General features: G+C 33.5%; 2 protein-coding genes across 5 annotated transcripts in view; one reads left to right on the plus strand and one right to left on the minus strand.

The window, feature by feature from the left end:
- LOC127440017 (NAD-dependent malic enzyme, mitochondrial-like) overlaps positions 1-18,682 on the minus strand; it is a 714,514-nt gene that overhangs the window by 89,392 nt on the left and 606,440 nt on the right. The window lies entirely within an intron of this gene.
- Positions 4,936-18,360, plus strand: LOC127440031 (melanopsin-A-like). Of its 2 annotated transcripts, none has more exons than XM_051696405.1 (9): positions 4,936-5,279; positions 8,331-8,464; positions 8,595-8,798; positions 9,833-10,004; positions 10,106-10,261; positions 13,884-13,991; positions 14,787-14,958; positions 15,527-15,679; positions 16,697-18,360. In XM_051696405.1, exons 1-9 carry the CDS (start codon positions 5,146-5,148, stop codon positions 16,814-16,816), a joined length of 1,353 nt encoding a protein of 450 aa, XP_051552365.1. In that variant the 5' UTR covers positions 4,936-5,145; the 3' UTR covers positions 16,817-18,360. The 2 variants fall into 2 exon arrangements, with proteins under 2 accessions (XP_051552365.1, XP_051552366.1); XM_051696406.1 differs by having other exon boundaries at positions 15,560-15,679.

The raw sequence follows: 18,682 nt of genomic DNA on the forward strand, positions 1-18,682 counted from the left end.
CGTAGGAAAAATGTAGATAGAAATATTGGTTTGCTTTTCACACTTGTTGTCATGGTTCCTTAAAGCTCTACATTCTATAAGCAACTCACTGAATGCAGTTACTATTGCTTATACTTGAGTTTAGGGATTTGAACAAACCCATAACACCAAGTATTACACATTACTTGTGCCGCACTGTTTGTGCTATTGACATGAATGATACCTCAAATTATGCGGCTTGTTGAGAAACAATCACACTTACAAATTTCACCTGGTGGATGATAAAAGATGTGAACAAAACTTCTTTATATTTAGTCCCATACTCTTAAAAGACTCCAATTAGAACCAAAAAGAGTTTTACAACTTGTTGTTTCATAAAGTATGGAACGACTGCTACCGGGTCCTTGAATAATGTATAACGTGCCAGTAAAGGCAGCCGGTGGAGTTTCTGGTGCCCCCCTAGGGAGTTGGTGCCCTAGGCAGACTGCGTAATATGCGTATAGGAGCGGTGGTACTGATTACCGGCTAATGGAAACCCTGCTGCTGTCTACAAGGTTCTGTCACAGTGTCTCTGTTTGATAGTGCACTACCCAATGCAGAAGCTGAAGACATCACTGGAACCCTGCAGGTATCGACACTATCATTTAATCCCTCCAGTTACAATTGTGAATGGGGTCTAAAAGGAGTTTTTGATGTATTTTGCACAGAGTATTTAGCAAATGACAGTGCAGACTTTTTTTTGCTTGAGTGGTGCAAATAGTCACTTGAACAGAGCTATGTAATCCCACTGTGCTCCTGGAAAGATTATGTCTGTCAAAACTCCATAAAAAGAAGCGAATAAATCCTGTCATAATACACTTACAACTACCATATTTTGTACATCATTTGAATTGAGTTGTGTTGTGTTCATTTTCTGTTGTTCAACTCTGTTGGTGGCGTAGGTTTTGTGTGGATGACTGGGAAATACAGTGGATGAAGCATATTTTGTCCACATGTTTATAAAGATATTGCAATTAATTGCGATAAACTACAAAAAAATTATGCGATTAATTGCGATTAAATATTTTAATCATTTGACAGCCCTAAAAAAAAAAAAAAAAAAAATATATATATATATATATATATATATATATATATATATATATATATATATATATATACACACACACACACACACTACCGGTCAAAAGTTTTGAAACACTTATTCTTTATTATAATTTTTTTTTCTTCACATTTTAGAATAATAGTAAAGTCATCACAACTATGGAATAATAGAAATCGAACTAATCGAACTTATGTTGTGACTAAACAAAATCCAAAATAAATCAAAACTGTTTTGTATTTTAGCATCTTCAAAGTAGTCACCCTTTGTCTAGAATTTGCAGACATGTACTCTTGACATTTTCTCAACCAACTTCTTGAGGTATCACCCTGGGATGCTTTTTAAACAGTATTGAAGGAGTTCCCATCTATGTTGGGCACTTATTGGCTGCTTCTCTTTATTATTTGGTCATCAATTTCAAGAACCTTTTTTTTTTAAATTACATTTTAGTTTTATAATGAAACAAATTAATATGGTGGCACAATTATATTTTTGTCTACAAAACTAATTTCAAACATTTAATCATACACGTTCAGATCAAAAGATTTTTAAGATCATGAGAAACATTTCAGTCAAGTGTTTCAAAACTTTTGACCGGTAGTGTGTATATATGTATATATATATATATATATAAATAAATAGATAAATATATAAAAAATAAAAAATAAAAAAAATCAATAAATACATCAAAGTCCAAAGGAAACTGTATTTTTCACGTTATCTATTTTTCTTTGACACATTTATTTATTTATTGACACATAACATTTATTGAAAGATATATTGACATATACTGTATGTTGATGCTTTGAATGAAATAATTACTTATTAATATGGCACACACTCTAGCTTGGAGCAGCACCACTATACTAAAATCTCTGCAACATTTACATTTTGGGACACTGGAATGCATCATGAAAAGTCAATATAAACATAAACTGTAAAATGTGTCAAATAAATACCATGTAAAATAAATTTTCCCTTTGACTTTGATGTACTTATTTATTAATGTATTTTTTTGGACACATTTTATGATTTATTTATTTATTGACATATTTACTGAACACATTTTATGATTTATTTATTAATAGATATATTTATTTATTGACACATTTCATTATTTATTTATGAATAAATACTTTATATTTATTAATATACAGTATATTGACATATACTGTATATTGATGCTTTTATTTATTTATTAAAACACAGAGTCCTCCAAAATAAGGAACTTTTTATTCTTTAATTTTTAGAAAACCATGTAGGTACTGGTGCTTTAAAAAGCCAAGAAACCAATATGCTGATCTGAAAAACATTGTAACATCAAGAACTGTCTTAATATCCAAAGAACCATAGAGTCAACTGAAAAAAAAATACCTACAGTATACAACGAAAAATTGCTCTGAATTAAGAAAACAGTTATTTAATGACAATTGTGCAAAGAACCTTTGAAGAACCTTTATTTTCATGAGCATGAAAAATCCTCACTCTCAGATTTGAAGTTCAGATCTCTTATGTTTAAGGTTAGTTAGATTGATTCCTTGATCTATAGTATAATCTCCTGGATGCTGTAGTGTTACTGTAAGCACTGTTGTCATATAGGCTGAATTAGAGTAATGCTGTTATTGTCAGTGAGGTTTTAGCTAAGATTTGGGATTATGGAAAGAGGGATATAATCCTACATCTTTCAATCTCACAGTGTGCTGTTAACAGCCAACTCGTCACTACATGGAGAGACCAGAACTGAAGCCTGGATTACGATGCTGAAGAAACAGGCACACACTCTCTCCAAGGACTAACTGTTAAGCTTTATTTATTTGCTGGTTTGCATGGTCACAGTCATGACAAAATGTTAAAGAGAAAGTGTTTTCAAAAAAAGTTGCCTTGGCGTTGCTAAGGAGTTCTGAGTGTTTTGAAGCACGTTGCTATGCAGTTGCTAACGTGTTATGGGTGGTTGCTAGCTGATTCGTTACTAGCCAAATTCAGAAAACCTATACCTCCAAGTCTTCATGATATTCTAGCAATATATAAATAAATATAAAATGGTATGCACACATTCTAAATGGAAAACAAAAGGGTTTCCTTTATGTGAGTAAACTTGTAAATGGAAGCAGCCATTCAGGATTAGTTATTTGTACAAATGTAATTGTAACAGAATAAATGTTCTTTGCATTTTCAGCTACGGACAAAAGATACTGAAGGCTGTTCAAAATGATTTTTTAAAAGAATTTGCTCTGTGCATTGTATTGATATGTATGGGTGTTATGGTGAATGGACTCTGTTCAGTTTGACTCTGTCACAGGAACATTGCTGCAGACCACACTTGTAAAGTTTGACCTGAAACATTCCTGATGTTCTTATAGCTCAGGGGAGCATGAATTACTGCTGCCTTTCATGTTCAAATCCTGATTCTCTCGGAATCTCCTTCTGTCACTCTCACCCTCCGACCCGCTTACAAATGACCTCACATCCATTACAGACCCCATGAACACATTAGTGATGAAAGAGGCTGTTATGTATCTGACATCCCTATTTAACTTCAATTGAGTTTTTTTCTTCTCTTTTCTCTTCTTGTCTCGTCTCTTTTTTCTCATCTTATTCTCTTTCATTTCTCTTCTTGTTCTGTCTCATTTATTTCTTCTCATCTCTCTTCTCTTTTGTTCTCTTTCATTTGACCTTTTCACTTGCCTCTTTCTTCTCATCTTGTCCTATCTCTCTTCTCTTATCTCTTTTTTTCTCTTCTTGTCTCTTCTCTCTCCTCTTTTTTCTTGTCTTGTTCTCTCTCGTTTTATCTTGTCTTCTTGTCTTTGCTCGTCTTGTCTTCTCTCTTCTCTCTCTGCTATTTTTTTCTCATCTTGTTCTCTCCCGTTGTATTTTCTTATCTCATCTCATCTCATCTCTTCTCTCTCTGCACATTTTTCTGGTCGTTCTCTCTCTTTTATCTCATCTTCTTTTCTTTTCCCATTTTGCCTCATCTCTTTGTGTCTCATCTCATCTCTTCTTTCTAATGTCTTTTTCCCCACCTTGTTCTCTCATTTTATCTCTTCTCACCATGTCTCAATTCTTCTCTCTTGCCTTTTTTTTATTGTTTTGTTTTCTCTCATTGTAACTCGTCTTCTCACTTTTTCTAATTTTGCAGCCCTCTGCTCTCTCCTCTTTTTTCTCCTCAACTTTTTCTCTCTCATTTTGTCTACTGTCTCACCATCCTCTCTTCTCTCTCTCACCTATTTTCTTGTCTTATTCTCTCATTTGATCTCTTCTCTTCTTATTGAAAACATTGAAAACAATAGATAAAGATGCACACTTATGATGATGCAATAAATGACACACACACACACACACACACACACACACACACACACACACACACACACACACACACAGCTGCAGCTATCATTATGAGGACTCTCCATAGATATAATGATTTTTATACTGTATGAACTATAGATTCTATCCCCTTACCCTACCCCTAAACCTAACCCTCACAAAAAACTTTCTGCATTTTTACGTTTTCAATAAAACATCATTTAGTATGTTTTTTTCAGCGATTTGAATTATGGGGACACTAGAAATGTCCTCATAAACCACATTTATAGCATAATACCCTTGTAATTACCAGTTTATAACCTAAAAAAATGTCCTCTTAAACCACCCACCCACACACACACACACACTGTCCTGACTAATGCTTTTCATTTTTGGAATATAACCTGATCAGATTAAGATGCACGTCCTCTGAGATGAGCCTGAGATCAGTTTGAAGACACAGAAAGAACAATGGGTGGATGGGCGGATAAACAGATAGATAATGCTTCTAGCTTCTGCTGTCATGTGATACAAACAAACTGTTCCGACAAGTAGGTCGCTGCGTGTCCGTCTGTTGCTGTTACAGACAGAGAATAACTTGTCTTTTACATAAACTCTCCTAGTAAGGACAGAGTGAGACACAGAGAGAGAAAGACAGAGAGGTGGTGATGGGGGAAACAGAAGACAGGGACCATGACACAGTCTGTGGTCAGAATTAGTTTAAATGTTATTTTTTTAGTGTTTGTTCTTATAGTTTAGTGATGGAGCCCCAACGGCAGATATACAAAAGACTGGACATTCCTGATCATGTGCATTACATCATCGCCTTCCTCATCCTCGTCGTCGGCACTTTGGGGGTTACAGGCAACACACTGGTCATGATCGCTTTCTACAGGTATGAGTTCTTGGTTCTGGAGTTGATAAGTAATATATCTGAATATTTTCCAGCCGTTGTGTTGTTAAATAGCTAAACCTGTTGTGTGATTTAGCTCATTTTGAAGAAATGTTTGGTCTTATGTTTGTAACGCTTTCTAATAATTTTCATTACCAATATTAAATTAAATTTTGTTTAATGCTCAGAATATAATGAATGTACAAAACATTCAGGTAGCTAGGAATGTGATAACATTTACATTTCAGTGTTTGACGTAGCTGACATATTTTGTCCATGGACTTTTTATTATCACCAATATTTTAGGTTAAAATACAGTATATATTTTGTAAAAGTGTATAAATGTAAGAAAAAGTGAATATCTTTGACTTTCTTTATCTTTGGTTTCTTTAAAAGAGTATTCCACTACAAATTGCTAACTACTTCTTTAAAATCGTAATCATATTACTTTATTGATCACTTAATAGGAAAAGTAACTGCATTACTAATTACTTCTTTTCTTTATCTGATCTGCTTTTTCTACAAATTCAAAATAATATCTATATATCCTCCTTGTTCATTGACTTGTTAGGGGGCACATGCCCCTTCAGCTGTCACAGAAATGCAAACAGATGAACATACTAATGTAATTTATATTTGAAATGCATTATACCTAAATAATATTATTTTAGAAAAATGTATAACCCTAGTAATATACTTAAAAGTAATTTCATTATTTGAAAGTCAGTTGTTGTAATCTGATTAAAAAATTAAAAACTTAATTCATTACATTACCAAACAGTAATTAGATTACAGTAACTAAATACTTTGTGATTAGATTACAAAAGTATTTCATGTCAACAGTCCACTGAATTTTGAAAATTTCTATGATGTTCTGGTCTGGTTTACATTAAATTATATATATATATATATATATATATATATATATATATATATATATATATATATATATATATATATATATTAAATTGTATATTATTTATAGAATAAATATATTAAAACTACAAAATAATAATCAATTAAAAATATGAAAATGATATAGCCTCATATCCTTGTCACCTTATTTTGCTCTGTTTTGTTGGGGTAGATAAGTCTATTCTAAACTCTCTCAGTTTGCATTTATTTATACTGATTTATACAGCACTAAATGCATTTAATAATGTCATAATAGTTAAACGCAGTTTGTCATCTATCAGTTACACATTGTAAAATTATATTTAAAAAGAAATATCTTAAATGTGAGACGGTGGAAGTGTTTTGCTGGTCTTTTTATTTAAAATTTTTTGACAGATTGTCTCTCCCCAGCTGTTAGATAATCCCTCTATGTCTCTTTTATGATATTGTCTTTAATTGTTTTAGTGAACTGGGTCAGTGCCCAGCAGTCACTGAAATACAGGGAAAGAAAGGTTCTGTTTTCTTTTTACTCTGGCCATTTGCTCAGATTAAAATTACACACTCAAAACACCCTGCATGTCACTGGACAACCTTAATCCTCATTTTCTATAATGGTTTTTCCTTTGAGTTCAAAATAGGCCATTGGTGCTGGAAATAGGGAAAATTGTGAATGAGGTGTGGATAACAAGTTGATGCATTGCCATAAATGGATGCAATCATCGTAATCATGGGCTTCTGTAGAGTGGAAGAAAATTGACTGCTCTTCCAGGAATGCTGGAAATTCCTAGAACTGCAGTACCATCAATGGAAAGAACTGCAACGGCACTTTTGACCTGACTGATATCTGCTCGAACTAATTTGACTCCTGCTTTGCCAAAACTCATTGTGTTTTCTTGCTATTATAAGAATTTTGCTCTCGCATTGCTATCATTAGAGGTATAAAATGTATATCTCTACAATGGGATGTTTCTTATTACATGATAATTACAATTTTAAAAAAATAACAAGATTAGCATGAATATTTGTGTATGAATATATTGTCATGTCATGATAACAATATTTTCAACTGGCACTGTAACTGGGTGTTCTTCAACTTTTGACACTGTCTCAGGGATTGATTTTTACTAAAATGAACAGATTTCAGCTTTTTTCTTTTTGTTATATGATGGTCTTATTAAAACTGCTTTGGAAACTTTTACCAGGCCTACGTTATTTATTTTTGGTACTTTTCAAATGCCTTTTACATCTAGATTTGACTATTTTTGCCTTGTGCCACACCCAGACTTTCAATATTTAACAATAAAAATGCATTATAAAAATATACATTATTACATGTTTAAAAGTATGATAATCTAAAACAAAGAGTGAAAAAAACATAAACCATCTCAATATTTATTGTGATAAAAAAAATTGTTTTATGCATTTTTCAAAAAATATGATTTTCATTTCAAAAGTTAGTATACTTGTCAACTAAGTGTTTAACAAAGAGTCAGCAAAGAGCATGCTTGAGATGAAATATGAGACAAGTAATGTTTAAAGAAAATTCAAGATAAATATCACTTGTGAGCAGAATATTTTTATTGGGCGTCATTTCCAATCAAGCTGTAATTCTGCCAAAAGTATACAGAAAAGTATGAAAATATTTAACTGTGCGTATTTAGGACACATAAAATGCTAGCTATGAAATTAGCAATGGCAAGAAAAGTGTGCTATTTTATAAAAATAAAAAAATAAAAACATTAAAAATGTCATTTCCATTACCATCATTTTCCACCACAGAAATCTATTGAAAACAAACGTAATTTAAAATGTGATGGAAATGACGCTGTGGAGGGGGAAAAAATGACATGAATCTTTTGTTAATAGAAAAAAAAAAAAAAAAAAGATAATAATAACAATAGTGAGAGTGTGAAAAATGTTCTTGAAGTCCTGAAGTGCGTGAAGTTATCGAATTACACCAGTACCAGAAACACATAACAGTGTTAACCCCTTATTAAAAAGTCCTAAGATGATTCCATGGTACTTTTAAGTACTTTTTTGGTGAGTCACATAACAGAAATGTAAATTGTGGAACAGTGGGACAATAAAACTTGATTTATAAGCATGGTTGATTAAGGAATGTCTTTTAATAAGAAATAAATGTGTTTTTCTTTATTGCAGCAATAAAAAGTTGCGGAACCTGCCAAATTATTTCATAATGAACCTGGCAGTCAGTGATTTCCTCATGGCCATCACGCAATCTCCAATCTTCTTCATAAACTGCCTTTATAAGCAGTGGATGTTTGGAGAACTGGGTAAAGTTACCAGTTTTAATTTTTTATTGAAATATTGGCCTGCATTGTTACACTTTAAATTACACGTAATTTCTTGTTTTAAATGTATGTTTACTGCAGTTCAATGTTTAGTCTGTCTTTGTTTCCACAGGATGTAAAATATACGCATTCTGCGGTGCTCTGTTTGGTATCACCTCTATGATAAACTTGTTGGCGATCTCTATTGACCGATACCTGGTCATCACCAAACCACTGCAGACCATCCAATCAAATTCCAAACGCAAAACCTTTCTGGCCATCCTGTGCATCTGGCTCTATTCGCTGGCCTGGAGCCTCGCACCTCTGATTGGCTGGAGTAAGTTTTAAATAACCTAATCCTGTCTGAAAATGTTTGTCATTTATGGTTATAATAAGCAAAAAAATAGGGATATATGAATATATGTAGGAAAACATTTATGTATTAATTACATAATGTGGTGTGTCATAGTGGTTTATGTTCTGGAATGGTTCCGATTCAAGGAATTAGCCAAGTCACCATTGTGTCTTTGAGCAAGACTCTTAAAGAAATAGTTCACCCAAAAATCATTGAAAGCCACAAAAACACCATAAATAACATGAGATTTCAGAGCTTCGTTGGAGAGGAAGATTTTCAGTAAATAATGACTTCGATTTTGGTCTGTTCCTCACACAATCAATATCGTATGGCTTCAGAAGACTTGGAATATAGTGCATGGAGTTGTATGGACTACTTTTATGGTGTTCAGGGGCACATTAACGCACGGGCTTATACGGGCTGAAGCCCAGGGGCCTACAACTCCCATGGAGCCCAGCGGGAGATGCGGTTGTTTACAGTGCACAAGCGTTAAAGGCGTCCGTGCGGTGCTTGTTCAATACACAGCAGTTGCTGCACGGGGCCTCAGCGAGCCCATGGGCCCAGATGTGCCTTAAAGCGCCCCTGATGGTGTTTTGTCTTATTTGGAGCTTGACAGATGTGGTCACTATGAGCTGTCGTTGTATGAAACAGAGCTGTGTAAAAATTCTTCAAAATGACTCTTTTTTTATTCCACACACACACACACACACACACAAAAACACTAAGGTCACAAGGGTGAGAAAAACATGATGGAATTTTTATTTTTGGGTGAACTTACTCTATAACCCCAGGTTGCATTAGGAGTTTTTCCCTTTAATAAGTGTACTACAGGGCACTGTGTTCAAAAAGAATTTGGTAAATGTCTACTTATTAGATGTCAGAAATAGAGAGGTTGAACTAACCACTTTCTACAAGTCACTGTCTTGCAGTGTGTGGTACACACTATGGTATATATCATCAACATCATGCTTATTCAATGTACTTAATGTGCATGGCTGATGTCAATGCTCTTGCAGGTTCCTACATCCCTGAAGGTTTGATGACATCATGCACATGGGACTACGTGTCGCCATCTCCGGCCAACAGGAGTTACACCATGATGCTCTGCTGTTTTGTCTTCTTCATTCCTCTGGCCATAATACTTTACTGTTATCTCTACATGTTCCTCTCTGTACGACAGGCCGGCAGGTCTGTGGTCCTCGCGTCTCTTCCAGCATCTTCAGTTTAATGATTGCTCACTGAAAAGTGATTGTGGCTGTATTTTTTTTTTTTTTTTTTTTCATGTTTAGAGATTTGGAAAGGCTGAATTATCAGAAGTCCAATTTTGTGAAGCAGCTGTCAATGAGGAGTGAATGGAAACTGGCTAAAATAGCGGCAGTGGTCATTGTGGTTTATGTCCTTTCCTGGGCACCTTACGCGTGTGTCACCCTCATCGCCTGGGCAGGGTGAGTACTGAGCGTGCACACATACATACACCAAGATTCTCACAAACTCAAGACAGCCATGACAGATTTATTTGGGGTCAACTGCTGATCAAATGAAGGCGGGCATATTTGAATTTTTTGCCAAGGGGCAGAGATGTTAAACTGGTTAACGGGTTAGACATTTAGTGTATTAAGACACTGAATAACGAAGTGACTATTTGCACTCCAATAGTCTGGTGGAAAAACTCTGGACAACTGCACTCTTGCACCTCTTGACATACTTTTTCCCATGTCTCTACTCTGAATATTTCCCATAATACTTATATTAATAAATAAAAGAGATTCCTCACAGTGATTTATTCACAGTGAATGTCGGGGACTTGAGAGAAGGATTTGATCCGGATAAAATTAACCATGGTTTTACTGTAGTAATATTGAAGTAACCATGTGTTTTGGTGGAAACCATACAGTTCTTATGTACTTACCATGGTGTTACTACAGTAATATGTTGTTAGTAGTACTTAGTTACCATGTTTAATTTTGTGGTTACTATAATTTTACTAGAAAAATACCATGGTGATACTATGGTTACTGTAGTAAAACCATGGCTACTTTTTGTAAGATAGGGTTAGGGGTTGGAGTAGGGTGTCTGTAGGACTCCAAATAAACACAATAAAAATGCTGCAGTGATGCCCCTATACTGTACTGTATGTTAGTATTTAAACAGGGGTGTAAGAGTATCTGCCATAACGCTATTTGCACTTAGTGCAAAGAAGATGCTTTTCGTTGCTTTTTACATTGAGAAAATAGGACTCTGCCTAATAATAATAATATTAATAATATATTATATATACTGTGTGTGTGTGTGTGTGTATATATATATATATATATATATATATATATATATTACTATTTTATTTATTTATTTATTTTTTAGAATAAAAGAAAATCATTATTTACTCAAATGTACACTACAAAGTTTTTCTCATTTAATTATTCATTAGAAATGAACAAAATTCCCTTATAGAGCCAGTATTGAGCCATAAAAAAATAATTGTTCAAAACCGTGTACCGAGTCACACGGTAAGACTACAATAATGACTTTACATTGAGAGCGGTCGTGTTCTTAGAATCATGTTACTATGCATACATTTTTACAAAATGATTTTAAGTGGCTCGTTTGGGTGCATATCTCAACAGTTTCCTGGTGAAATGAACACCAGCGGCACACAACAACAACTTTTATTCACACTTACACAAATTACAAGTAAAACAGACCAGGGTCCAAGTCCTGAAGAGAGCCGAAAGTGTCGTAGAAGCACCACAAAATGATGTGGTTTCTTCGGCAGTGGTATTTTTCATCTCACATTTGCTGTTATAACACTATTGGTAAGGTTTAGGTTTAAGCTTTAGGGTAGGGAGGTCAGTTTTGTTGATTTAAAACTTGATAGAGTATTAACCTTAAAAACCTCATCTGTTTGGGAGAACATTTAACTCGCTTTTAGCGCCACACATTGGACATTTCACCTAGGAAAAGCCACGATGCGTGAAATGAACGAATTAATTTCTGTGGCAGAAATGTCGCCACAATAATGTAATTTTCATGAGATCAGGCTGGACTGTTGGTAGCTAGTCAGATCCTCTCCAATATGGTGATTACAATGAGTAAACCTCAAATCATTCGATTCATTCATCCAGAAGAGCAGTGTGGAAGCACAGGTGACGTAAAAAACAAAACAGTGTTCCTCTGCGAGTAACTTGCAGTTTTATGATTCAACCACAGATGTTGACTGAGAGCCCAGAATTCCATAGTGTACCTTTAATATGTCGTTTTTTCAAATGGGGAAGGAAAAGGAAAAAGACAATTTTGACAGGTTTAGCTCACTTTTGGGGACAAATTTGTCTACAATGTATAGGGAATATTCTAAAACATGCCTGCTTATATCTCAGACTTTGTTCAACTATCTAGCTAGCACATAACTACTTGTCTTCAGTGCGCATTAACATTTTTGTCACATGTAAACATATGCTCTGTAAAATGATGGTTTAGTACCGATGTTTTGACCATGTGATGGGAGCCAAAACAACAGCTCACTTGTGTAAGCCCTGTGTTCAATGTTCTGCTTTGTTTTTATTTGTACTGTAGGCAAAACATGGTCTTTCCGTTCAGATCAAAAATATACTTTTGACTGAACAATTCTGAAGGTTTTTGCCCAAAGTGTTATGATGTTCCTAACACAACTTATCTTATATTTTGAGATTGAAATATAATTGAGATTTAGAGGGGAAACTGGGGCTAGTAGTCACACATTTTACTTCAGTGAGTATTTCTCTGGGTAGGTTTTTTTTTTTTAAGTCAATTTCTGTATGCACATACCTTAAAGCCTTGACAACAACAAAGTTACACTAAAAAAAAACAAAAAACAATTTAAGATTTATCCGTAAAATATAATCGAGTTATCTTTAATAAAATAAAATAAATAAAACTAAATATTTAAAGTTTTGTTCATTTAATTTTGTTAAACATAACACAATTCAATTGGATGGAATTTTGTTTAAAAATTATAATGCCTAATCATTTAAAATTGATTAAAAATTATTTATTTTTTTGAGTGAATGGAACATTTCCACTGTTAATGCCCAGGGAAAAAAAAGGATACAACAAAGATATGTTGACCTATGATGGGGCATGTTGTCACACTACAGTATAAGGGGGAAGTTACAATTTGAACCCGCTGTTTATTGACACTGATTTGAGAAGAATACCTTTTTTGGAAAACACTAATACCTATCATAAGGAATACTTTCTTAAGTTAAAAAAGCCATCTTTCACAACATACAGTATCTGTGTTTAAAATGTATTATAGGGTGTTAAATGGATTTGCAGCTAAATCTAAACAGTAAAGCAATTGAAAACATGAAACACAAAATGATTCATGACACTGCTAAAGTGGAAAAGGTACCATACAAAAATATCAAATTACTTTTGGTCAATAGAAAATAGAAATTCTCATTAATGAATTGAATTAAATGACAACATATAAAATACATGTGACAACTTGCCCCAATCTTACATTTATAAAACAAATCTACCATACTTATATATTACTCAAAACCTTGCCTTTATGCATGCCAATTTGGTTTTATTGTATTCACTTTTTACCCAACAGCTATTTTAGTACATTTACTGATTGTACAATTTACAATTTGTAATTTCACATTCACCTATATATGATGCAGTGAATCAGTATACTGGATACTACATACTGGATGATATATATAGCACTTATCTTCATATCTCGTAAATGTTACAGTGTCTGTAATCTGCAAATCCCCTGATTACTGTTTATCTGGCACTTTTTAATGTATTTCTCTCTCGTTAGTGTGTATACAGTATGTCTTTACTTCTGTGTGTTTGTGTGTGTGTGTGTGTGTGTGTGTGTGTGTGTGTAGCTCAACTCTACCATATCTGTTAAGCTCAGTACAGCTGTGAGAAGTAGGAAGTGATTATAAAACATTCTAATCTGTCTGTATGCCTGTCTGTAGGGTTGCACTGAATTTCTGCTGTGCTTTCTCAAAGACTTACATGTGTTTAAGTGTAACCTATATTTTATTTGTGTCCCTTTTTTCTCTCTTGTCTCAGGCATGCAAGCATTCTCAGCCCTTACTCAAAAACACTGCCAGCAGTCCTCGCCAAATCATCCGCCATCTACAACCCTTTCATATATGCAATAGTTCACACCAAATATCGGTAAATGAAACATCCAACATAGCAAAAATACATAACAATAGTTGTTTTGTTTTTTTGTTTTAAGTTAATTTATAATTTTTGTGCATGCAATTTTTACAATTTAATATTAATTTAGAGACTACATGGAATATTTGTACATTTAAAGTAAAATAATAATAATAATAATAATAATTTGTCACATTTGGACTATTTAAGTAACAAAAAAGTTTATTAAAAAATGGCAAAGAATTGTACACTTTCCCTTTATACACTCAGATAAAAAAAAATGGATATACTACCCAAATACATATTCATACAATGCAAATGTATTTACATACACAAAATAATAGTAAATTTATATATATAACAAATACAAATAAAAATGGCATAGTTTTACTGTGATTAAAAAGCTCAGATTTTTTTTTTTTTTTTTTTGTGAATCTGCAATTCTGATTGTTTTGACAGTTTCAAGTTTTTTAGTTTTCAAGGTTTAAAGTAAATGAACTAAATAAATTTAGACAGTCTGAAAATATCATGCAGTTCTAAAACTGTGAATAGAAATGAACTAAATCTTAAAAAGTCATAGAAATTTCTAGAGTCAATGCAATTTTTTTTCTTGTTATGCTCAGCAGAGTTAAAAAAATTGCACTTTGTGATAAAATGATAAAAAAATTAAAATAAAAAAAATCCTTATCCAGTTATCACAAGAAACTGGAAAATCACAGAAATGTGTTGGTCAAAAAATGTGTGTGAACCATGCAAAGAAAATCCCCAATTTTTCACTAATACAATGTAAATTCATCTGTCTCTCTGCAGAGCCACATTAGCTGAGAAGATACCAGGTTTATCTTGTCTGTCTCGCTCTCAAAAGGACTGTCTCTCTTCCTCCATTAATAGTGACACGTCAGTTCAGGACACCAGTATGAGCAGACAGTCTTCTGTCTCCAAAAACAAACTCCACACAACCACGGGCAACTCCTGTACTATGGTACTGTACAACAGGCTTGTGTTCTTAAATGGCAAATGTGGTCTAAAACCATAAAATGATCCCAATCGGACCAAGAGAGAAGGTTCAAAAGCAGATACCCACATGAACACTACGATTTTACAGACTTGTTTGGTCTTGGTTTGATTAAGTGCTAAGTATTTATTTATTTATTTGAACCATCTGTTTAAGACAAAATGACTTTTAATAAATGAATCATGGGTTATACACCTGTGAATAGAGGATTTGTGCACTAACACTTATAGCAAAACATAAATCAAAAATATAAAGAGCACCATTACATACTTTTTGTATTTTTGACACTGTTTATTCTTCCTAACTTCAATCAAAAAAATATTTTAGCCTATTTTAAACATTTACGCATTTCAGTTTCAAAATTAAATTAATAAAACTTAAAATATTTAGTTTTTTGGTTGCATTTTATTTCATAAAAGATTAATTCAATTTGATTGAATTTTGTTATGAAATTGAAATGTGTAAATCTTAATAATAATAATGATAATAATAATAAATTGTGTAGCAGGTGCCTTATAATGGATCTATATTTTAGGATGCATGTGTGTATGTGTGTGTGAGATTGCAGGTAATGGGAGATGTAGAGCTGGACCTGATGAAGAATAGTTCAAACATGTCCAGAGTGCCATTTAGAGGCTCTTCCAAACAGAGAAAAATTGTAAAATGCTCTTCACTGATGATGGAGAAGGTGAGATTTAAGTCACATGCATAAAATAAACATTAATCCCCAATAGGGAAATTAGTGTTGTATTGGCTACGAACCACATAAAAAAAATAAATGGACATAAAATATGGATTTGTGTTGAAATAATGTAATTATGTGAGGAGGACAAATCGCTGAACAGCTGATATCAACTTCCAGTTTGCGTTGGAGTTCTGTTGATGTTTGTTTAGTAAATAATGACCGTACGAATGCTCATTATCCAACATATTACAAGATTACTTGCCAAATAAATAAATAAATGGACTTCAAATATTGATCTGCGTTGAAATTCGTCTGTCTGCTCATTATCCAGCTCATTAAAATACTACTTGCCAATTAAATAAATAATATTGATTTGAGTTGTAATATAGGTAAATAAACAGCTGTTTATCTAGCTATTGTTTTGCCATCCCTTCTTCACCCAACAGTAACTCCACCTTTATTTTCATAACTACGTCCAGAGTCTAATTTTTAGCAGGTTTGATGTTCAAGCCAGTCCTGTTTACCGTTTTCATTTAGATTCACATAGGAAAGAAAAATCACAGATGACATCTCTCAATTGTTTTTCCTAGACAGCACTGATATTAAATAGAGATCAGATTGATAGTTGGCTTGAGTCTCATGCTTCTCAGATTTTTCTCGTAAAAAAGACCACAGTTATCTCACATGTGTTTCCTCTAGAGTTTCAGAAGAGTTCACAACGATGCCTCAAACTGAATTCAGATTTGCCAAGATACCAAAGTCTGCAATCAAAAGTCAGACATCTCAATACGAACTCAAAGATTTCTCATCAAATTCTTCCAAGAACAAATGACCACAGCTGTACTATCCAAATGAATTTTATAGCTCAGTGCTCCTACTGTACGTCAACAATAGTCTCATTTTTCTTTTTATTTCCCTAAGGAATTTTAGAGGAAACATTTGAGACAAAGTTAACACTTAAATGAATCAGAACTGTATTGAACAGTGTTGTGAATGATATTGTGTGTGTGTGTTCTGTAGCCTCCAGTACAGATAAAAGAGTCAGTCAGCCTTTGTGAACATGATCTCGTCTCTGGATCCTTCGCCATGGTAACCACACCAATGGTTGTTTACACTAAGAAAGCAGGAGTGCTGGCATGACCTCTGACCATCCATTTCACCCAAAGAATGACTCTGTGACCCACAGCTCCTCTGATACTCCCAAAATCATCATCCTGAGAGAAGATATCAACAGCTCCTCTGATACTCCCAAAAATCATCAACCTGAGAGAAGATATGGAGGAGAAGTCTAGATCTCACCATCAAGACTCAAGGAACATAATGTTTGACCTCACGCACATAAACTGCCCAGCAGAGTTACTGGAGACTATGGAAAGACTCCTCACATGAGCTCTAAAGTCTTTTCACTTGCTACTGTAAGTCTCATCAGTTAAGACTAGCTTGTCCAGAAAACGACTTTTTAATAAACTGTGGTTGTTATTAACCTTTTACCACCAATAGATCAAATATAAATGTGTTTCATCTGAGAAACAAACAGGACAAAGAAATTATTGAGTTCACTGAATACATACAGTATACAGAGGCCCCAAGAAGTATTTGGACAATAACAACTTGATGTTATAGCTAATCATAGACAACTTGAATTTTGTTCTTTATGTAATTTGATTTTACAAGTGTTTTTCCATTTTCTGTCATTGGTACTACAACACTTAAGATGACATTTCAGTGCTCATAGTGTAATCTTACAAATCCAATGGAACTTTAAACCAATATTACTGTGATTTTTAACTTTATTTTTGAACAGTATATTTATTGTTTTATCATTTAAAACCTAACAAACTTCTGTTTGTGAAATGTTTTGCTTGAAAAGTTTGCCCTCCTTTTCCAAAGGAATATTCTGGGTTCAATACAAGTTAAGCTCAATCGACAGCATTTGTGGGATAATACGATTACCACAAAAATAAATTTTGACTCGCCCCTTCTTTTCTTTAAAAAAACACAAATCTGGGGATACAGTGAGGCACTTACAATGGAAGTGAATGTGGCCAATTTTTGAATGTTAAAATACTCACTATTTCAAAAATATAGCCACAACAAATGAGCAATATGCGTGTAAACGTGATTTTAGTGTGATAAAAAAACCAAAATGACAATTTAACAAATTTATAGCTCAAATAATACATGTTTTTACAGAAGAATTAATGTAAGTAATTTTATTAAATTAGAAGCTTCACATTTCTGCCTTTAAACCATCCAAAATTGGCCCCCATTGACTTCCATTGTATGTGTCTCACTGTAACCTCCATTTTTGCATTTTTTTTTTTTTTTTAAAGAAAAGGAGGGACGAGTTGAAATACATTTTTGTGCTTGTCAACATTATGCCACAAATGCTGTCAATTGAGCTTAACTTGTATTGAACCCAGAACATTCCTTTAAAATAAATGCCACTTGGTTTGATATTTTGTTATCAAATGCGCTGAATTTCATAGTTTTTTAAACGTGGCAAATGTGTCGAGTTGTTGCTTATTGGTCGTCTCTTCTTCACACGATTGGCTTTCTTTTTTTTTTTTTGTAAACATTCTTGGTATAAAACAAACTAAATGTTTTGATGGGTTTTTTTTTTTTTTATGCAGACCCTTTATAGAGTTATTTTCATAGCTCAATTAAAATAAAACCTGTTGTAGAATCACAACTGATGTTAATATTTTTATTTGGAATCTCAGGAGTCCCTGAATTAAAAAGCTTCTATTCTGGCGTCTGATCTCACATGTCATTCCAGACATCTAACATCTTCCTCAAAGATTTGGATCACTTGATGGATCACTTTCTGCACAGCGCTGTCTTCCTGGTTGGAGCTGAGCAGGTGAAAATATCATGTAATAGCCACAAATCAGACAGAGAGCGATGCATATATGAAGATTTATATGCATGTATGAGGTGATTATATTCACCTACTAGGACTCAATATTGTAATCTTGTTTCTTTGCTCATCAGTACAAAGAGCTG

The sequence above is a fragment of the Myxocyprinus asiaticus genome, chromosome 4, assembly GCF_019703515.2.
Source record: "Myxocyprinus asiaticus isolate MX2 ecotype Aquarium Trade chromosome 4, UBuf_Myxa_2, whole genome shotgun sequence".
Lineage (NCBI taxonomy): Eukaryota > Metazoa > Chordata > Actinopteri > Cypriniformes > Catostomidae > Myxocyprinus > Myxocyprinus asiaticus.